General features: G+C 46.1%; 1 protein-coding gene across 1 annotated transcript; it reads right to left on the bottom strand.

Moving 5' to 3' along the window:
* Positions 1-7,781: 7,781 nt before the first annotated feature.
* Positions 7,782-21,943, bottom strand: LOC137649382 (protein FAM200A-like). Its single transcript, XM_068382364.1, has 7 exons — positions 21,767-21,943; positions 21,017-21,247; positions 20,695-20,720; positions 20,416-20,423; positions 19,928-19,976; positions 19,028-19,090; positions 7,782-9,549 (listed from the first exon to the last, which is right to left on the bottom strand). The coding sequence occupies exons 1-7, from the start codon at positions 21,941-21,943 to the stop codon at positions 7,782-7,784; spliced, it is 2,322 nt and encodes a 773-aa protein (XP_068238465.1).
* Between the last annotated feature and the right edge of the window lie 1,117 nt (positions 21,944-23,060).

The raw sequence follows: 23,060 nt of genomic DNA on the forward strand, positions 1-23,060 counted from the left end.
TGTAGGTCAAGCATGTGTAGGCCCTCGCAGAGAGTGTAAGTCCAGTAGGTAACTTTAGGCCCTCACAGAGAGTGTAGGTTCAGTAAGTGGCTCTAGGCCCTCACAGAGACAGTAGGTCCAATAGGTGACTCTAGGCCCTTGCAGAGACTGTAGGTCAAGTAGGTCTAGGCCCTCGCAGGAAGTGTAGCTCCAGTAGGTAACTCTAGGCCCTCGCAGAAAGTTTAGATCCAGTAAGTGACTATACGCCCTAGCTAGGAGTTTAGGTCCAATAGATGACTCTAGGCCCATGCAGAGAGTGTAGGTTGAGTAGTTGACTCAAGGCTCTCGCAGAGAGTGTAGGTCCAGTAGGTGACTCTAGGCCCTCGCAGATATTGTAGGTCCAGCAGGTGACTCTAGGCCCTCGCAGAGAGTGTGGGTCGACCAGGTCTAGGCCCCAGCAGAGAGTGTAGATGCAGTAGGTATCTCTAGGCCCTCAGAGAGAGTGTAAGTAAACTAAGTGACTCAAGGCCCTTGCAGAGAATGTATGTCCAGTAGGTGAATCTAGGCCCTCACAGTGAGAGTAGGTTCAGCAGGTGACTCTAAGTTCTCACGGAGAGTGTAGGTCTAGCAGGTGACTAAAGGCCCTCAAAGAGAGTGAAGGTGTACCAAGTGACTCTAGACCCTTGCAGAGAGTGTAGGTCCAGTAGGTGAATCTTGGCCCTAACAGAGATTGTAGATCCAGTATGTGACTCTATGCCTTCACAGAGAGTGTAGGTCCAGCAGGTGACTGTAGGCCTTCGCAGAAAGTGTAATTGTAGCAGGTGACTCTAGGCCCTCACGGAGAGAGTAGGTCTAGCATGTGACTCTAGGCCCTCGCAGAGAGTATAGGTCCAGTTGGTAACTCTAGGCCCTCAGATACGGTGTAAGTCCTGTAAGTGACTCTATGCCCTCACAGAGAGTGTATGTCCAGTAGGTGGCTCTCTGGCCTCAAAGAGAGCATAGGTTCAGCAGGTGACTCTAGGCCCTAGCAGAGACTGTAGGTCCAGTAGATAACTATAGGCCCTCGCAGACAGTGTAGGTGTAGCAAGTGACTCTAGGCCCTCGCAGAGGGTGTTGGTCAGGTATGTGACTCTAGGCCCTTTCAGAGAGTGTAGGTCCAGTAGGTAACTAGTTCTAGGCACTTGCAGAGAGTGTAGGTCCCGTAGGTAAATCTAGGCCCTTGCAGAGAGTATAAGTCTAGCAGTTGACTCTAGGCCCTCGCAGAGAGTGTATGTCAAGCTGAAGGTCCACTAGGGGACTTTAGGCCCTCGCAGAGATTGTAGGTTCAGTAGGTGACTCTAGACCTTCGCAGAGAGTGTAGATCCAGCAGGTGATTCTAGGCCCTCGCAGAGAGTATAGGTCGGGTAGCTCTAGGCCATCGCAGAGAATTGTAGGTTCAGTAGGTAATGCTAGGCCCTCAGATAGACTGTAAGTCCAGTAAATGAATCTAGGCCCTTGCAGAGAGTGTATGTCCAGCAGTTAACTCTAGGCCCTTGCAGAGAGTGTTGGTCAAGCAGGTGACTCTAGGCCCTAGCAGTGAGTGTATGTTCAGCAAGTGACTCTAGGCTCTCACAGAAAGTGTAGCTCCAGCGGGTGACTCTAGGCCCCTGCAGAGATTGTAGGTCCAACAGGTGACTGTAGTCCCTTGCAGGGAGTTTAGGTCCAGCAGGTGACTCTAGGTCCCTGCAGAGAGTGTAGGTCCAGCAGTTGACTCTAGGCCCTTGCAGAGAGTGTAGCTCCAGCATATGAGTTTAGGCCCTCGCAGAGAATGTAGGTCCATTAGGTGACTCTAGCCCCTCACAGAGAGAGTAGGTCCAGCAGGTGATTCTAGGCCTTCGTAGAGATTGAAGGTCCAATAAAGGAATTTAGGCCCTCGCAAAGAGTGTAGGTCCAGTAGGTGACGCTAGGCCCTCGCAGAGAGCGTAAGTCCAGCAGGTGACTCTAGGCCCTCACAGAGATTGTATGTCGAGCATGTCTAGGCCCTCCCAGAGATAGTAGATCCGGTATGTGAATTTAGGCCCTCGCAGAGAGTGTAGGTCGTGTTGTTGACTCTAGGCTCTCACAGAGTGCAGGTCGAGCAGGTCTAGGCCTTCGCAGAGAGTAGAGGTCCAGTAGGTAACTCTAGGCCTTCACAGAGAGTGCATGTCCTTTTAGTGACTCTAGGCCCTCGCTAAGAGTTTAGGTCCAGTAGGTGCCTCTAGTCCCTTGCTGGGAGTGTAGGTCCAGAAGGTGACTCTAGGTCGTTGCAGAGAGTGTAGGTCCAGCAGTTGACTCTGGGCCCTTGTAGAGAGTGTAGCTCCAGCATGTGACTTTAGGCCCTTGCAGAGAGCGTAGGTCCAGTAGGTGATTCTAGGCCCTCAAAGAGAGTGTAGATCCAGAAGGTCACTTTTGGCCCTTACAGAGAGTGTAGGTCCCGTGGGTGAATCTAGGTCCTCACAGATGTGTAGGTTCAGCAGGTGACTCTAGGCCCTGTAGGTCAAGTAGGTGACTCTAGGCTCTCACAGAGAGATGAGGTCAAGCCGGTGACTTAAAGCCCTCGCAGAGATTGTAGGTCCAGCTGGTAACTCTAAGCCCTCTCAGAAAGGGTAGGTCCAGCAAGTGACTCTAGGTCCTTGAAGAGAGTGTGGGTCCAGTAGGTGACTTTAGTCCGTCAACGAGAGTGTAGGTCCAGCAGGTGACTCTAATCCCTCACAAAGAGTGGAGATCCAGTAAGTGATTCTAGGCCCTCGCAGAGAGTTTAGGTCCAGTAGGTTAGTTTAGGCCCTCAGAGTGTAGTTCCAGCAGGTGACTTTAGGCAATCACGGAGTGTAGGTCCAGCAGGTGTCTCTAGGCCCTCGCAGACAGTGTAGGTCCAGCAGGTGACTCAAGGACCTAGCAGAGAGTGTAGGTCCAGCAGGTGTCTCTTGGCCCTTGAAGATTGTAAGTCCAGTAGGTGACTTTGGGTACTCACAGAGACTTTAGGTCCAGCAAGTGACTGTAGGCCATCGCAGAGTGTGTAGGTCCAGCAGCTGAATATAGGCCCTTGCAGAGAGTGTAGGTCCAGTAGGTGACACAAGGCCATAGGAGAGAGTGTAGGTCCAGCATGTAACTCGGGCCCTTGCGGGGAGTGTAGGTCCAGTAGCTGACTCTAGCCCCTTGAAGAGAGTGTAGGTTCAGCAGGTGACTTTACGCAATCACGGAGTGTAAGTCCAGCAGGTGTCTCTAGGCCCTCACAGACAGTGTAGTTCCAGCAGGTGACTCAAGGACCTAGCAGAGAGTGTAGGTCCAGCAGGTGTCTCTTGGCCCTTGAAGAGTGTAAGTCCAGTAGGTGACTGTGGGTACTCTCAGAGACTTTAGGTCCAGCAAGTGACTGTAGGCCATCGCAGAGAGTGTAGGTCCAGCAGCTGAATATAGGCCCTTGCAAAGAGTGTAGGTCCAGTAGGTGACACAAGGCCATAGGAGAGAGTGTAGGTCCAGCATGTAACTCGGGCCCTCGCAGAGAGTGTAGGTCCCGCAGCGGACTCTAGGCCCTTGCTGAGAGTGTAGGTCCAGTAGCTGACTCTAGCCCCTTGAAGAGAGTGTAGGTTCAGCAGGTGACTTTAGGCAATCACGGAGTGTAGGTCCAGCAGGTGTCTCTAGGCCCTCACAGACAGTTTAGGTCCAGCAGGTGACTCTAGGACCTAGCAGAGAGTGTAGGTCCAGCAGGTGTCTCTTGCCCTTTGAAGAGAGTGTAAGTCCAGTAGGTGACTTTGGGTACTCACAGAGACTATAGGTCCATCAAGTGACTGTAGGCCATCGCAGAGAGTGTAGGTCCAGCAGCTGACTATAGGCCCTTGCAGAGAGTGTATGTCCAGTAGATGACTCAAGGCCATCGGAGAGAGTGTAGGTCTAGCATGTAACTCGGGCCCTCACAGAGAGTGTAGGTCCAGCAGGGGACTCTAGGCCCTTGCAGAGAGTGTAGGTCCTGCAAGTGACCCTAGGCCCTCAGAGAGAGTGTAGGTCAAGCAGGTGATTCTAGGGCTTCGCAGAGAGTGTAGATTATGCAGGGGACTTTGTGCTGTTGAAGAGAGTGTAGGTCCAGCAAGTGACTCTAGGCTCTCGCAAAGCGTGTAGGTCCAGCAGATGATTCTAGAACCTAGCAGAATGTGAAGGTCCACTACGGGACTTTAGGCCCTTTCCGAGATTGTAGGTCCAGTAGGTGCTTCTAGACCCTCAGAGAGAGTGTAGGTCCTGCAGGTGACTCTAGGCCCTCGTAGAGAGTGTAGGTCGAGCAGGTCTAGGCCCAGCAGAGAGTGTAGGTCCAGTAGGTATATTTAGGCCCTCACAGTAAGTGTATGTTCAGCAGGTGACTCTAGGCCTTCGTAAAGAGTGTAGGTCCAGCATGTGACTATAGGCCCTCGCAAAAAGTTTAGGTCCAGTAGGTATCTATAGGCCCTCACAGAGAATGTAAGTTCAGTAATTGACTCAAGGCCCTCACAAAGATTGTAGGTCCAGTAGATGAATGTAGGCCCTCACAGTGAGTGTATGTTCAGCAGGTGACTCTAGATTCTCGCATAGATTGTAGGTCTAGCAGGTGACTATAGGCCCTCACAGAGAGTGCATGTGTAACAGGTGACTCTAGGACCTTGCAGAGAGTGTATGTCCAGTATCTGACTCTAGGCCTTCGCAGAGAGTGTAGGTCCAGCGGGTGACTCTAGCCCCTCTAGGTCAAGTAGGTGACTCTAGGCCCTCACAGAGAATGTAGGTCTAGCAGGTGACTCTAGGCCCTCGTAGAGAGTGTAGGTCCAGCAGGTGACTCTAGGCCCTCGCAGAAAGTTTAGGTCCAGTAGGTATCTATAGGCCCTCACATATAATGTAAGTTCAGTAATTGACTCAAGGCCCTCACAAAGATTGTAGGTCCAGTAGATGAATGTAGGCCCTCACAATGAGTGTATGTTCAGCAGGTGACTCTAGATTCTCGCATAGATTGTAGGTCTAGCAGGTGACTATAGGCCCTCACAGAGAGTGCAGGTGTAGCAGGTGACTCTAGAACCTTGCAGAGAGTGTATGTCCAGTATCTGACTCTAGGCCTTCGCAGAGAGTGTAGGTCCAGCGGGTGACTCTAGCCCCTCTAGGTCAAGTAGGTGACTCTAGGCCCTCACAGAGAATGTAGGTCTAGCAGGTGACTCTAGGCCCTCATAGAGAGTGTAGGTCCAGCAGGTGACTCTAGGCCCTCGCAGAAAATTTAGGTCCAGTAGGTATCTATAGGCCCTCACAGATAATGTAAGTTCAGTAATTGACTCAAGGCCCTCACAAAGATTGTAGGTCCAGTAGATGAATGTAGGCCCTCACAATGAGTGTATGTTCAGCAGGTGACTCTAGATTCTCGCATAGATTGTAGGTCTAGCAGGTGACTATAGGCCCTCACAGAGAGTGCAGGTGTAGCAGGTGACTCTAGAACCTTGCAGAGAGTGTATGTCCAGTATCTGACTCTAGGCCTTCGCAGAGAGTGTAGGTCTAGCAGGAGACTATAGGCCTTCGCAGAGAGTGTAGGTGTAGCAGGTGACTCTAGGCCCTCTCAGAGAGTGTAGGTCCAGTAGGTGACTCTAGGCCCTTGCAGAGAGTGTAAGTCCAGCAGGTGACTCTAGGCTTTCGCAGAGAATGTAGATCCAGTAGGGGACTATGGGCCTTTGCAGAGAGTGTAGGTCCCGCAAGTGACTCTAGGGCCTTGCAGAGAGTGTAGCTCCAGCAGGTGATTCTAGGCCCTCGCAGAGAATGAATGTCCACGGGTGGACTTTAGGCCCTCGCAGAACTTGCGGTGACTCTAGACCCTCGCAGAGAGTGTAGGTCCCGTAGGTAACTCTAGGCCCTTGCATAGAGTATAAGTCCAGCAGGTCTAGGCCCTCGCAGAGAATGTAGGTCCAGTAGGTAAGTCTAAGCCTTCACATAGAGTTTAAGTCCAGTAAGTGAATCTAGGACCTCGCAGAAAGTGTATGTCCAGTAGGTGACTCTAGGCCCTCACAAAGAGTGTAGGTTCAGCAGGTAACTCTAGACCCTCGCTGAGAGTGTAGGTCCAGCAGCTGACTATAGGCCCTCACAGAGAGTGTAAGTGTAGCAAGTGACTCTAGGCCCTCGTAGAGATTGTCGGTCCAGAAGGTGACATTAGGCCCTTGCAGAGAGTGTAGGTCCAGTAGGAGACTCTATGTCCTTGGAGAGAGTGTAGGTCCCGAAGGTGTCTCTAGGCCCTTGCACAGAGTGTAGGTCCCGTATGTGAATCTAGGCCCTCGCAGAGAGTGTAGGTCCAGCAGTTGAATCAAGCCCCTCGCAGAGAGTGTATGTGGAGCAGGTGATTGTAGGCCCTCAGGGAGAGTGTAAGTCCAACTGGGTACTCGAGGGCCTTGCAGAGGGTCTAGGCCAGCGGGTGACTCTAGCCCCTGTAGGTCAAGTAGGTGACTCTAGGCCCTCATAGAGAATGTAGGTCTAGCAGGTGATTCTAGGCCCTCACAGATAGTACAGGTCCATCAGGTGACTCTAGGCCCTTCAGAGAGTGTAGGTCCAGTAGGTGACTCTAGGTCCTAGTAGAGATTTTAGGTTCAGCGCATGATTCTAGGCCCTCACAGAAAGTGTAGGTCCAGCAGGTGACTCTAGGCCCCTGCAGAGATTGTAGGTCCAGCAGGTGACTCTAGCCCCTTGCAGGGAGTGTAGGTCCAGCAGGTGACTTTAGGCCCTTGCAGAGAGTGTAGGTCCAGCAGTTGACTGTAGGCCCTTGCAGAGAGTGAAGGTCCTGCAAGTGACTCTAGGCCCTCGCAGAGAATGTAGGTCCATTAGGTGACTCTATGCCCTCACAGAGAGATTAGGTGCAGCAGGTGATTCAAGGCCCTCGTAGAGATTGAAGGTCCAGCAGAGTAATTTAGGCCCTCCCTTACCTTACCTTATTTTTTGTTTGGGTTCCCCCAGGTCCATTAGGTGACTCTATGCCCTCACAGAGAGTGTAGGTTCATTAGGTGACTCTAGGCCCTTGCAAAGAGTGTAGGTCCAGCAGTTGACTCTAGGCCCTTGCAGAGAATGTAGGTCAAACAGGTGACTCTGAGCCATAGCAGAGAGTGTATGTTCAGCAAGTGACTCTAGGCTCTCACAGAAAGTGTAGGTCCAGCAGGTGACTCTAGGTCCCTGCAAAGATTGTAGCTCCAGCAGGTGACTAGTCCCTTGCAGGGAGTGTAGGTCCTGCAGGTGACTCAAGGTCCTTACAGAGAGTGTAGGTGCAGCAGTTGACTCTAGGCCCTTGCAGAGAGTGTAGCTCCAGCATGTGACTTTAGGCCCTCCCAGACAATGTAGGTCCATTAGGTGACTCTAGGCCCACACAGAGAGAGTAGGTTCAGCAGGTGATTCTAGGCCAGTGGTTCTTAAACTTTTTCATGAGCGACCCTATTTGAAACATTTCATTCCTTCGGGACCCAGAGTAAAGTGAAGAGAAAGAAAACATGCAATGATATATACACTTTATTTTGGAAAAAAAAATAATGTGTACAGCTTTTCATTCACGAAACTAAACTAGTGGGATTTATGGCACTGCTTTTCCTTTTCACAAAACTAAACGAACAGGATTCATGGCACTGCTTTTCGTTCCCAAAACTATATTAATAGAATCCATGGCACTGCTTTTAATTCACAAAACTAAATTAATAGAATCTATGGCACTGCTTTTAATTCACAAAACTATATTAATAGAATCTATGGCACTGCTTTTAATTCACAAAGCTAAATTAATAGAATTCATGGCACTGTTTTTCATCCACAAAACTAAATTAATGGGATCCATGGTGCTGCTTCTCGTTTACCAGTTTGTCAAATCGTGGAATCATTGTCGTAAGGCTGCATCTCATATCATGCTCGGGGTTAAGCTTGTTCCTCGACTTATTTTTCATATGAGTCAGAGCCGAGAAACCTTGCTCGCAAAGGTATGTTGTTACAAATGGGAGCAACACTTTCACCGCCTCAACTCCTACTATAGACTTCTCTTTCTTTACCTGAATCCAGAATTCAGAAAGAGATACTTCCTTGAAGAGGTCCTTCAACAAATGTTCATTTTGAACCTCAATAAGTTGCTCTGGGAGTCCTGGAACGCTTTCTGGCAGGTCTTCAACATTTATGTTGAAAGGATTTCTCACCCACGACTGGGTTTGAATGTGCTCTTCTGGAATTCGTCTGTCAAACTCTACCATCAACTCAGTCAAGTGTGGTACAATAAAAATTTTGGCATCATTCTGAGATGTCTCCTCCCACATCTCTAGAAATTCTGCCACACTAGGAAAAGCTGCAAATTTCCCTCGCTTCACGTTGCTTAACCACAGTTTTAGCATGCATTTGAAAGAAGACAGATTTTCTGCAACTCCAGCAATTGTCTGGTTGCGGCCTTGCATGCTGATATTCAGATTGTTGAGTGCAACAAAAATGTCATTGAGATACCCCACTTGTAGGAGCCACATCTTGTTCGCCAATTTGTTCACTAAGCCGCATTTCTTTTCAATCAGGAATATTTCCAACTCATCCCGAAGATCCAGTAGTCGTCGTAGTAATTTTCCTCTTGAAAGCCATCTGATGTTTGAGTGGAAGAAGAGATGCCTCTGTTCTGCGTCGAAATCGGCACATAACTGCTCGAACAACCGAGTATTCAGTGCACTAGTTTTGATGTAGTTGACAATTTGAACTGCTTCGTTCAGTCCAGGTGACAGGTGTCGACCAACCAGATTTTCACGATGTAGCAGGCAATGCACAACGTTAACCATGGGATTAACTTTTTTTACAAGTGCTGTGAAGCCTTTTCGTGCCCCAAGCATCGCTGGTGCTCCGTCAGAACAAATGCTGAAGCAGTTTGTCCATGAAAGTTCTTCCTCTTTCAAGAACTGGTCAACCATTTGAAAAATATCTTCTCCTGTAGTGGTTGTTGGCAATGCACGACAAAAGAGAAACTCCTCTTCCAGATCTACTGGCCCCTCATACTTAACATAAACTAACAGTTGGGCGTTATCACTTACGTCTGTTGATTCATCTAGCTGCAAGCTAAAGGCTCCCTTGGCCTTGATGCGATCTACTACTTGGTGTTTGATATCAAGTGACATGTCCACTATTCTCCTGCGCACAGTGTCATTTGACAACGGGATAATTTCCAGTTTTCTTGCTACGTCTTCTCCACACACCGTTTTTACCATGTCAATGGCTGCAGGCTTGACGAGATCTTCTCCAATAGTGTGGGGTGCTTTCTTGTTTGAAATTCTCCATGCAACCTTATATGATGCCAATGTGGCTTGCTTCAAAGCCACTACTGCTGGATTGTCAGGTGTCTCGAACCTTTGTCGTTTCAGAGCAGCTTCTTTTCTTTCAAAAAAAGCTCTCTCTTGGAGAGCATGTTGAGGGTGCTTTGAAGTCAGATGTCTTTTCAACTTATTAGATTTCAGCGACTCATTTGACAGAACTTCACAGCAGATAACACACTGAGGCTTGATGATTCCAAGATCAACGATGTTTGTGAATCCGAAGTCTAGGAAGGCATCCTTGTATGATCGTTTCGCCATTCTGAAAATAACAAAAACAGACTCTGTAATTTACAAAAGGTATGTAAAAAGAAACAGACACAGACAAAAACAGAGAGAGACAGACACAGACAAAAACAGACAGAGAGAGACAGACACAGACAAAAACAGACAGAGAGACAAAAACAGACAGAGAGAGATGAAAACAGACACAGACAGACAGTCAGACACAGACAGACAGACACAGACTTGCAATGTTTTCATCTCTTGCCATTGTAACCCGGGCGAAGCCGGGTATCCCTGCTAGTTATTATTATTATTTAGTAAATATAGTAAGTAGTATATGAAACAAGATATATAATTATACAACACACACACACACACTCTACTCACACAAATGACTGCAAACGGCACAACCTCCCTCGCCTGCGGTCGGTGGAAAATAGACACCGCGCACGAGCATACACGGGCCCACTGCCAGTCCAACATACGCGTTTGATACAGGAGTCTTTCCTGTCAGAGACACCATTACATGGGGCCCAGGAGGAGGGAGGTGGGGGGAAGATGAACATACATAACAAAAGTAATTTGTGGTTAAAGAAGAATTATTCAATTAAGCAACTGAAATACACTGAAACACTGAAAGCATGATAATGTTCCTGTGTCCCTGCGACCCATCAAAATTGATCTCGCGACCCAAAGTTGGGTCGCGACCCATAGTTTGAGAACCACTGTTCTAGGCCCTCATAGATATTGAAGGTCTAATAAAGGAATTTAGGCCCACGCAAAGAGTGTAGGTCCAGTAGGTGACGCTAGGCCCTCACAGAGAGTGTAGGTCCAGCAGGTATGTAAATCTAGGCCCTCACAGAGAGTGTAGGTCGAGTTGTTGACTCTATGCTCTCACAGAGTGCAGGTCGAGCAGGTCTAGGTCCTCGCAGAGAGTGTAGGTCCAGTAGGTGATTCTAGGCTCTCAGAGAGAGTATAGATTTGGAAGGTCACTTTTGGCCCTTACAGAGAGTGTAGGTCCCGTAGGTGAATCTAGGCCCTCGCAGATAGTGTAGGTTCAGCAAGTGACTCTAGGCCCTGTAGGTCAAGTAGGTGACTCTAGGCTCTCACAGACATATGAGGTCAAGCCGGTGACTCAAAGCCCTCGCAGAGATTGTAGATCCAGCTGGTAACTCTAGGCCCTCTCAGAAAGTGTAGGTCCAGCAAGTGACTCTAGGCCCTTGCAGAGAGTGTAGGTCCAGTCGGTGACTATAGCCCCTTGAAGAGAGTGTAGGTTCAGCAGGTGACTTTAGTCCCTCAGAGAGTGTAGGTCCAGTAGGTGTCTCTAGGCCCTCGCAGACAGTGTCGCTTCAGCATGTGACTCTAGGACCTAGCAGAGAGTGTAGGTCCAACAGATGTCTCTAGGCCCTTGAAGAGAGTGTAAGTTCAGTATGTGACTCTGGGTACTCACAGAGACTATAGGTCCAGCATGTGACTGTAGGCCATCGCAGAGAGTGTAGGTCCACAGCTGATTATAGGCCCTTGCAGAGAGTGTAGGTCCAGTAGGTGACTCTAGGCCCTCACAGAGAGTGTAGGTCCAGCTGGGTACTCTAGGCCCTTGCAGAGAGTGTAGGTCCTGCAAGTGACTCTAGGCCTTCGCAGAGAGTGTAGGTCTAGCAGGGGACTATAGGCCTTCGCAGAGAATGTAAGTGTAGCAGGTGATTCTAGGCCCTCTCAGAAAGTGTAGGTCCAGTAGGTGACTATAGGCCCTTGCAGAGAGTGTAGGTCCAGCAGGTGACTCTAAGTCTTTGCAGAGTGTACATCCAGCAGGGGACTATAGGCCCTTGCAGAGATGTTACGTCCCGCAAGTGACTCTAGGCCCTGGAAAAGTGTAACTCCAGCAGGTGATTCTAGGCCCTCGGAGAGAGTGAAGGTCCACTCGTGGAATTTAGGTCCTCGCAGAGCTTATAGGTTTGTAGGTGACTCTAGACCCTCGCAGAGAGTGTAGGTCCAGCTAGTGACTCTAGGCCCTCGCAGAGAGTGTAGGTCGAGCATATCTAGGACCTCGCAGAGAGTGTCGGACCAGTAACTAACTCTTGGCTCTCACATAGAGTGTAAGTCCAGTAAGTGAATCTAGACCCTCGCAGTGAGTGTATGTCCAGTAGGTTACTCTAGGCCCTCACAAAGAGCGTAGGTTCAGCAGGTGACTTTAGACCCTCGCAGGGAGTATAGGTCCAGCAGCTGAATAAAGGCCCTCGCATAGAGTGTAAGTATAGCAAGTGACACTAGGCCCTTGCAGAGAGTGTAGGTCCAGTAGGTGACTCTAGGCCCTCGCAGAGAGTGTATGTCCAGAAGGTGTCTGTTGGCCCTTGCACAGAGTGTAGGTCCCGTAGGTGAATCTAGGCCCTTGCAGAGAGTGTAGGTCCAGCAGTTGACTCTCAGCCCTCACAGAGAGTTTACATCCAACAAGGGACTATGGGCCCTTGCAGAGATGTTAGGTCCAGCAAGTGATTCTAGGCCCTTTAAGAGAGTGTAGGTCCAGCAGGTCATTCTAAGTCTTTGCAGAGAGAATACATCCAGCAGGGGACTATGGGCCCTTGCAGAGATTTTACGTCCCGCAAGTGACTCTAGGCCTTCGAAGAGTGTAACTCCAGCAGGTAATTCTAGGCCCTCGGAGAGAGTGAAGGTCCACTCGTGGACTTTAGGTCCTCGCTGAGCTTGTAGGTTTGTAGGTGGCTCTAGACCCTCGCAGAGAGTGTAGGTCCAGCAGGTGACTCTAGGCCCTCGCAGAGAGTGTAGGTCGAGCAGGTCTAGGACCTCGCAGAGAGTGTAGGACCAGTACCTAACTCTAGGCTCTCACATAGAGTGTAAGTCCAGTAAGTGAATCTAGGCCCTCGCAGAGATTGTATGTCCTATAGGTGACTCTAGGCCCTCACAGAGCGTGTAGGTTCAGCAGGTGACTTTAGACCCTCGCAGGGAGTGTAGGTCCAATACGTGACTATAGGCCCTCGCAGAGAGTGTAAGTTTAGCAAGTGACTCTAGGCCCTCGCAGAGAGTGTATGTCCAGTAGGTGACTCTAGGCCCTTGCAGAGATTGTAGGTCCAGAAGTTGTCTCTTGGCCCTTGCACAGAGTGTAGGTCCCGTAGGTGAATCTAGGCCCTTGCAGAGAGTGTAGGTCCAGCAGGTGACACTAGGCCTTCGCAGAGAGTGTACATCCAGCAGGGGATTATGGGCCCTTGCAGAGAGTGTAGGTCCCGCAGGTTATTCTAGGCCCTCAGAGAGAGTGAAGGTCCACTCGTGGACTTTAGGTCCTTGCAGAGTTTGTAGGTTTGTAGGTGGCTCTAGACCCTCGCAGAGAGTGTAGGTCCAGTAGGTGACTCTAGGCCCTCGCATAGAGTATAGGTCGAGCAGGTCTAAGACCTCACAGAGAGTGTAGGATCAGTAGCTAACTCTAGGCTCTCACATAGAGTGTAAGTCCAGTAAATGAATCTAGGCCCTCGCAGAGAGTGTATGTCCAGTAGGTGATTCTAGGCCCTTACAGAGAGCGTAGGTTCAGCAGGTGACTTTAGACCCTCGCAGGGAGTATAGGTCCAGCAGCTGACTATAGGCCCTCGCAGAGAGTGTAAGTGTAGCAAGTGACTCTAGGCCCTTGCAGAGAGTGTAGGTCCAGTAGGTGACTCTAGGCCTTTGCAGAGAGTGTAGGTCCAGAAGGTGTCTCTTGGCCCTTGCACAGATTGTAGGTCCCGTATGTGAATCTAGGCCCTTGCTGAGAGTGTAGGTCCAGCAGTTGACTCTCAGCCCTCACAGAGAGTGTATGTCAAGCAAGTGATTCTAGGCCTTCATGGAGAGTGTAGGTCTAGCTGGGGACTCTAGGCCCTTGCAGAGAGTCTAGGTCCAGCAGGTGACTTTAGCCCCTGTAAGTCAAGTAGGTGACTCTAGGCCCTCAGAGAGAATGTAGGTTTAGCAGGTGATTCTAGGCCTTCACAGAGAGTGTAGGTCCATCAGGTGACTCTAGGCCCTTGCAGAGAGTGTAGGTCCAGCAGGTGACTCTAGGCCCTTCGGAGAGTGTAGGTCCAGTAGGTGACTCTAGGGCCTAGTAGAGATTGTAGGTTCAGCGGCTGACTCTAGGCCCTCACAGAAAGTGTAGGTCCAGCAGGTGACTCTAGGCCCCTGCAGAGATTGTAGGTCCAGCAGGTGACTCTAGCCCCTTGCAGGGAGTGTAGGTCCAGCAGTTGACTCTAGGCCCTTGCAGAGATTGTAGGTCCAGCAAGTGACTCTATGCCCTCGCAGAGAATGTAGGTCCATTAGGTGACTCTATGCCCTCACAGAGAGAATATGTGCAGCAGGTGATTCTAGGCCCTCGTAGAGATTAAAGTACCAGTAAAGGACTTTAGGACCTCGCATAGAGTGTAGGTTCAGTAGGTGACTCTAGGCCCTCGCAGAGAGTGTAGGTTGACATTGTCTAGGCCCTCGCAGAGAGTGTAGGTCCTTTAGGTATCTCAAGGCCCTCGCAGAGAGTGTACGTCCAGTAAGTGGCTCTACGCCCTCGCACAGAGTGTTGGTCTAGTATGTACCTCTAGGCTCTCACAGAGAGTGTAGGTCGAGCAGGTCTAGGCTCTCGCAGTGAGTTTAGGTCCAGTAAGTGACTCTAGGCCCTATCAGAGAGTGTTGGTTCAGTAGGTGAGTCTAGGCCCTCACAGAAAGTGTAAGTCCAGCAGCTGATTCTAGGCGTTTGCAGAGAGTGTAGGTCCAGCAGGTGACTCTAGTCCCTCGCTGAGAGTCCAAGTCCTGCAGTTGACTCTAGGCCCTTACAGAGAGTATAGGTCCAGCAAGTGATTCTCGGCCCTCGCAGAGAATGTAGGTCCAGCAGGTGACTCTAGGCCCTTGCAGAGAGTGTAAGTCCAGTAGGCGACTCTAGGCCCTAGCAGAGAGTGTAGGTTCAGCAGGTGACTCTTAGCCCTCACAGAAAGTGTAAGTCCCACAGGTGACTCTAGGCCCCTGCAGAGAGTGTAGGTCAAGCAGGTGACTCTAGGTTCTTGCAGAGAGTGTAAGTCCAGCAGTTGACTCTAGAATCTTGCAGAGAGTGTAGGTCCAGCAAGTGACTCTAGGCCCTCACAGAGAATGTAGTTCTAGCAGGTGACTCTAGGCCCTCACAGAAAGTGTAATTCCAACAGGTGACTCTAGGCCCTCTGCAGAGAGTGTAGGTCCAGCAGGTGACTCTAGTCCCTGGCAAGTAGTGTAGGTCCAGCAGGTGACTCTAGGCCCTCGCAGAGAGTGTAGGTCTTGCAGTTGACTCTAGACCCTTGCAGAGAGTGTGGGTCCAGCAAGTGACTCTAGGCCCTCGCAGAGAATGTATGTCCATTAGGTGATTCTAGGCCCTCATTGAGAGAGTAGGACCTGCAGGTGATTCTAGGCCTTAGTAGAGATTGAAGGTCCACTATAGGACTTTAGGCCACCGCAGAGAGTATAGGTCCAGTAGGTGACTCTAGGCCCTCGCAGAGAGTGCAGGACCAGCAGGTGACTCTAGGCCCTCACAGAGAGTGTAGGTCGAGCAGTTGTAGGCCCTAACAGAGAGTGTAGGTCCATTAGGTAACTCTAGGCCCTAGAAGAGAATTTAGGTCCAGTAAGTGGCTCTAGGCCCTCGCAGGGTCTAGTAGGTGACTCTAGGACCTCACAGAGAGTGTAGGTCGAGCAGGTTTATGCCCTCGCAGAGAGTTTAAGTCCAGTACGTAACTCTAGGTCCTCGCAGAGAGTCTAGGTCCAGTAAGTGACTCCAGGCCCTCGCTGAGAGTGTAGGTCCAGTAGGTGACTCTAGCCCCTCGTAGAGAGTGTAGGTCCAGTAAGTGGCTCTAGGCCCTCGCAGAGAGTGTAGGTCCAGTAGTTGACTCTAGATCCTCACAGAGAGTGTAGGTCGAGCAGGTCTGGCTGGACCCTTGCAGAGAGTGTAAGTCCAGTAGGTAACTCTAGGCCCTTGCAGAGAGTGTAGCTCCATTAAGTGACTCTAGGCCCTTGCTAAGAGTTTAGGTCCCAGTAGGTGACTCTAGGCCCTTGCAGAGAGTGTAGGTCCAGTAGGTCACTCTAGGCTCTCAAAGAGAGTGTAGGTCCAGAAGGTGACTTTTGGCCCTTACAGAAAGTATAGGTCCCGTAGGTGAATCTAGGCCCTCATAGAGAGTACATGTCCAGTGGGGGATTTTAGGCCCTCACGGAGAGTGTAGGTCCAGTAGAGGACTCTAAACCCTTGCAGAGAGTGTAGGTCCAACAGGTGACTCTAGGCCCTTTAGGTCAAGTAGGTGAGTCTAGGCTTTCACAGAGAGTGTAGGTCCACCAGGTGACTCAAGGCCCTTGCAGCGATTGTAGGTCCAGCTGGTGACTCTAGGCCCTCGCAGAGAGTGTAGGTTCAGCAGGTGACTCTAGGCCCTCGCAGAGCGTGTAGATCCAGCAGGTGTGATGGCTGGTCTGACCACCACACAAAACACTAAACTTTTATCAAATAGTATTCACCAAAATATCATACTAAGACCACAAAAGGTGGAATAGTATCCAACTCCAATAAGAGTGCAAAGTCAATTCATGGGGACAAAGAAAATACCATAAACATTTTCTTAATTTTAATACACAATTTTCAGACAGAAATAACACCTGAACCTCAACAATAAAATAATTAATATGAAACACTCACTCTTAAACTCCCTGCAAAACTAAACAATTACACGATTAAAGAAAGGTCATCAACACATACATACTAAAAGGGGAGAGGGTCCAGAAAGGAGGAGGCAAGCGAAAAGTAATAATATTCTAACAAATACAATCTAAATATCCCTATCAAGTTGGCGATGGCAGACTTGATTGGAAGGCTTTCACGAGCTACACTAATGACGTCAGCAGAGGATCACAGGTTGTGATCTCGACAAATAAATATAGGCATCACTATTATTACCTTGGGACAGAGAGGACTAAAAGATCCTTGCTGCAGAGTAAGGATATCCAAAAAGCTATACAGCTTCAAAATCGTAGCTCTGTAATGTGGCGAGGAATAAATATAGTTCCAACAGCAATAGTCGTGCCCTTCAATGTTAGAAGCTCAGAAACACACTGAGGCAAACTCCTCCAAGCGCCAACCTGTATCCCTCGGATAACGAAGGACCGCAGCCACATAACCAACACAACTTGAAAAATATGAAATAGTCGTGAGCCAATAATAAACACCAAGATAACCACCGGTGAGGAGACAAAAAGCTAATAAAGAAAGAATAAAACACTTCTATACTTAACTTTAAAAAACTAAAAAACTTAAATAATTTAGAAATTAATGACAACTAAGTTACACCTCACCCGACCCAAAAAATATTTTTTTTTTTTTTTTTTTATAAATTACATTAACATTTAACTACAATATACATGTTATCACATATTAAAGTAATAAAATAAGTAGAAAATAGTCATTAAACAAACTACAAAGAGCTAAATATTCTCATCAAAACCATGACCTAAACAAAAGGAAAGTGGGTGGCAAGTCCCAAGGATAGCAGCTCACAAAGATAGCAGTATATAAGGATAGCCGCCTATAAGGATAGCAGCATATAACAAATACCAACAACCTCATAAACTTAATACTATCACAGAAAAGGTTCCAAAACCAGAAACTCTCAACATCACCATTCGATAAATAAATAGGCTACCCAACCTAAGAGTTTCACATCACTCACACAATTACTAAACTTAAGAGCGAGTCATTGCTCTAACTTTTAAGTATGACTTCATAGGAAGTTTCTATTAACCATAATAATTACCTGGAACATAGATGAAGAATTGTTAGTAATTATTTCTCAGCTGATCCCATCTTTGGTCGTCAATTTTTCTTGGTGGGATTTAATGATACGTTGGTATTCTTAAAGTACAAGTTTAATAAACTTATGGCTACATTGCTCTGTTACAGCTGACTCCCAAGTGTGTGTGGAGCGTCATACACAATCTGACAAAACCAAAACATTACCAAACAAAAGAGCATCGCTCTGAGAAGACTTAAATCCTACTCCAGTACAAAACTATAAAGAATTACATCCTATCTCTGAGGTAATCAACAAATGTTTGAATCCTAATACCAAAACATATCATTACACTTATGTACAAAGCATAACATGTTTTATTCATGCAATATTATGCAATGTTGCGCAATACCTGCAACACTTGAAATAATATAGTACATTATTACAATAATACATAACACTAACAACCGGATTCTGTTTATATAATCCAAAGGCATTAACCTTTTCCACACTCAATACACTGTTCAATTTCAGGGATACACTTCACTCACTATCAATAAATGTTGGGTTCATAAACCACTGTCAATTTCAGTGTTATATCACACTTATCACCACAGTGTTCAATACATACACACACACCGAACAACACAGAGAAGACCACCACAAGACTCCCCTGCGCAAACAAACACACAATATCAATGAAGCGTAATTATTAGCCTGAAAATACAAAATAACCGGATTAGTGACCATCTCTTTTCTTAGCTTATTATAAACCTTATCGTACCTGACACCTCAAAACCTTAGACTACCTAATTAATCAACCATTAGCAGGTACCAGTGATCACCCTCACCTTTTAACCTTATATATCCCGTATACTACACCTAAAACATTATCATCCTCTGTAAAGAAACCATGATTAATAAATCTTAAATATACATTTGTTTCTACTCACTACGTGCCCACTTCAACAGCACACACACACACACACCATAATTAGAACAATACAGATACTACCTTTAATAACTGCATAGCCCTCTGCCAATAACCACTATTCAACGCTGCGAGAGAGAAAATCGGCAACAATATTGTCTTTTCCTGGATGTGGGAAACTTCTAAATTCCACTCTTGCAGCATGAGACTCCACCTCATCAATCGTTGATTTTTATTCTTGTATCTACTGATGAAGGTCAGGGGATTATGATCCGTCAAGACCTTAATAGGTGTTTCTGTAGAGGAGAGATGAACCTGAAAATGGTTAATAGCAAATACTAAAGCAAGAGTCTCTTTCTCCACAGTGGAATGCCTACGTTGGGCAGAGGACAACTTTTTTGAAAAGACTGCGACAGGATGAGAAACTCCCTGTTCGTCATTCTGCAACAACACCGCTCCTACACCAACGTCACTTGCATCCGTGGCAAGAGAAAAAGGAAGGTCAAAATCAGGAGCCCTCGAGACAGGGAAATTAATTAGTACTCTTTTCAAATTATCAAATGCCCTTTGTGTTTCATCAGTCCAGACAAAAGCTACCTTCTTTCTTAAGAGATTAGTCAAAGGATCGGCGATGTCAGAAAAATTTCTAACAAACCTTCGGTAGTATCCACCCAAACCAAGGATTTTCTGACATCCCTCCTGCACTTAGGGACTAACATTTTTTTCAATACATTCGATATTTGCTTGCTTAGGAGCAGCTTTACCATTACCAACTTTATGACCCAAATATATATCCCTCGCAATTTGCGAATTCACTTTTCTTTGAATTAATTACTAACCCTGCTTTTTTCAAAACCTCAAACAGTGCCCTATTACGTTTTAAATGTGTTTCCCAATCATCACTATAAATAACAATATCATCAATATAAACAATACACCCTTCTAAACCATTGACCAAAGTATTCATTAACCTCTGAAAGGTGGCAGCCGCGTTCTTCATACCAAACGGCATCACTTTACATTGAAACAGTCCCTGTGGTGTTACGAAAGCAGACAAGGGCCTTGCCCGCTTCGAAAGAGGAACCTGCCAATAACCTTTCAGCAAATCGAATTTACTAATGTATTTGGCCTTACCGATACGATCAATACAATCCTCAATTCGAGGTAATGGATAACAATCAGACTTAGACAATTCATTCAATTTACGGTAATCAAAACATAACCTGAAATCACCGCCGGGTTTCTTTACCAATACAACAGGTGATGACCAAGGACTTTGACTAGGTTCAATTAGGTCATGTTTTACCATATAATCAACTTTCTCCGCTATAACCTCATTTTTGAAGGGATTCAACTTGTAAGGAGATAGTTTTTAAAGGAGTGGCGCTACCTACGTCCACGTCATGCTCAAGGACAGAAGTCCTTCCCGGTACATCCAAAAATAATAAATGTTGGGCTCATAAACCACTGTCTATTTCAGTGTTATATCACACTTATCACCATAGTGTTCAATACTCACACACACACTGAACGACACAGAGAAGACCACCACAAGACTCCGCTGCGCAAACAAACACACAAAATCGGTGAAGCATAATTATTAGCCTGAAAATACAGAATAACTAGATTAGTGACTATCTCTTTTCTTAGCTTATTATAAACCTTATCGTACCTGACACCTCAAAACCTTAGACTACCTAATTAATCAACCATTAGCAGGTACCAGTGATCACCCTCACCTTTTAACCTTATATATCCCGTATACTACACCTAAAACATTATCATCCTCTGTAAAGAAACCATGATTAATAAATCTTAAATATAAATTTGTTTCTACTCACTAAGTGCCCACTTCAACGGCACACACACACACACCATAATTAGAACGATACAGATACTACCTTTAATAACTGCATAGCCCTCTGCCAATAACCACTATTCAACGCTGAGAGAGAGAAAATCGGCAACAATATTGTCTTTTCCTGGATGTGGGAAACTTCTAAATGATATTCATACACAATCTGACAAAACCAAAACATTGCTAAACAAAAGAGCATCGCTCTGAGAAGACTTAAATCCTACTCCAGTACAAAACTATAAAGAATTACATCCTATCTCTGAGGTAATCAACAAATGTTTGAATCCTAATACCAAAACAAATCATTACACTTATGTACAAAGCATAACATGTTTTATTCATGCAATATGAGGCAATGTTGCTCAATACCTGCAACACTTGAAATAATATAGTACATTATTACAATAATACATAACACTAACAACCGGATTCTGTTTATATAATCCAAAGGCAATAACCTTTCCCACACTCAATACACTGTTCAATTTCAGGGATACACTTCACTCACTATCAATAAATGTTGGGCTCATAAACCACTGTCTATTTCAGTGTTATATCACACTTATCACCACAGTGTTCAATACATACACACACACTGAACGACACAGAGAAGACCACCACAAGACTCCCCTGCGCAAACAAACTCACAATATCAATGAAGCGTAATTATTAGCCTGAAAATACAAAATAACCGGATTAGTGACTATCTCTTTTCTTAGCTTATTATAAACCTTATCGTACCTGACACCTCAAAACCTTAGACTACCTAATTAATCAACCATTAGCAGGTACCAGTGATCACCCTCACCTTTTAACCTTATATATCCCGTATACTACAACTAAAACATTATCATCCTCTGTAAAGAAACCATGATTAATAAATCTTAAATATACATTTGTTTCTACTCACTACGTGCCCACTTCAACAGCACACACACACACACCATAATTAGAACGATACAGATACTACCTTTAATAACTGCATAGCCCTCTGCCAATAACCACTATTCAACGCTGCGAGAGAGAAAATCGGCAACAATATTGTCTTTTCCTGGATGTGGGAAACTTCTAAATTCCACTCTTGCAGCATGAGACTCCACCTCATCAATCGTTGATTTTTATTCTTGTATTTACTGATGAAGGTCAGGGGATTATGATCCGTCAAGACCTTAATAGGTGTTTCTGTAGAGGAGAGATGAACCTGAAAATGGTTAATAGCAAATACTAAAGCAAGAGTCTCTTTCTCCACAGTGGAATGCCTACGTTGGGCAGAGGACAACTTTTTTGAAAAGACTGCAACAGGATGAGAAACTCCCTGTTCGTCATTCTGCAACAACACCGCTCCTACACCAACGTCACTTGCATCCGTGGCAAGAGAAAAAGGAAGGTCAAAATCAGGAGCCCTCGAGACAGGGAAATTAATTAGTACTCTTTTCAAATTATCAAATGCCCTTTGTGTTTCATCAGTCCAGACAAAAGCTACCTTCTTTCTTAAGAGATTAGTCAAAGGATCGGCGATGTCAGAAAAATTTCTAACAAACCTTCGGTAGTACCCACCCAAACCAAGGATTTTCTGACATCCCTCCTGCACTTAGGGACTAGCATTTTTTTCAATACATTCGATATTTGCTTGCTTAGGAGCAGCTTTACCATTACCAACTTTATGACCCAAATATATATCCCTCGCCTTTGCGAATTCACTTTTCTTTGAATTAATTACTAAACCTGCTTTTTTCAAAACCTCAAACAGTGCCCTATTACGTTTTAAATGTGTTTCCCAATCATCACTATAAATAACAATATCATCAATATAAACAATACACCCTTCTAAACCATTGACCAAAGTATTCATTAACCTCTGAAAGGTGGCAGCCGCGTTCTTCATACCAAACGGCATCACTTTACATTGAAACAGTCCCTGTGGTGTTACGAAAGCAGACAAGGGCCTTGCCCGCTTCGAAAGAGGAACCTGCCAATAACCTTTCAGCAAATCGAATTTACTAATGTATTTGGCCTTACCGATACGATCAATACAATCCTCAATTCGAGGTAATGGATAACAATCAGACTTAGACAATTCATTCAATTTACGGTAATCAAAACATAACCTGAAATCACCGCCGGGTTTCTTTACCAATACAACAGGTGATGACCAAGGACTTTGACTAGGTTCAATTAGGTCATGTTTTACCATATAATCAACTTTCTCCGCTATAACCTCATTTTTGAAGGGATTCAACTTGTAAGGAGATAGTTTTTACAGGAGTGGCGCTACCTACGTCCACGTCATGCTCAAGGACAGAAGTCCTTCCCGGTACATCCAAAAATAATAAATGTTGGGCTCATAAACCACTGTCTATTTCAGTGTTATATCACACTTATCACCACAGTGTTCAATACTTACACACACACCGAACGACACAGAGAAGACCACCACAAGACTCCCCTGCGCAAACGAACACACAATATCAATGAAGCGTAATTATTAGCCTGAAAATACAAAATAACCGGATTAGTGACTATCTCTTTTCTTAGCTTATTATAAACCTTATCGTACCTGACACCTCAAAACCTTAGACTACCTAATTAATCAACCATTAGCAGGTACCAGTGATTACCCTCACCTTTTAACCTTATATATCCCGTATACTACACCTAAAACATTATCATCCTCTGTAAAGAAACCATGATTAATAAATCTTAAATATACATTTGTTTCTACGTGCCCACTTCAACAGCACACACACACACACACCATAATTAGAACGATACAGATACTACCTTTAATAACTGTATAGCTCTCTGCCAATAACCACTATTCAACGCTTCGAAAGAGAAAATCGGCAACAATATTATCTTTTCCTGGATGTGGGAAACTTCTAAATTCCACTCTTGCAGCATGAGACTCCACCTCATCAATCGTTGATTTTTATTCTTGTATCTACTGATGAAGGTCAGGGGATTATGATCCGTCAAGACCTTAATAGGTGTTTCTGTAGAGGAGAGATGAACCT

The sequence above is a fragment of the Palaemon carinicauda genome, chromosome 11 (assembly GCF_036898095.1).
Source record: "Palaemon carinicauda isolate YSFRI2023 chromosome 11, ASM3689809v2, whole genome shotgun sequence".
Lineage (NCBI taxonomy): Eukaryota > Metazoa > Arthropoda > Malacostraca > Decapoda > Palaemonidae > Palaemon > Palaemon carinicauda.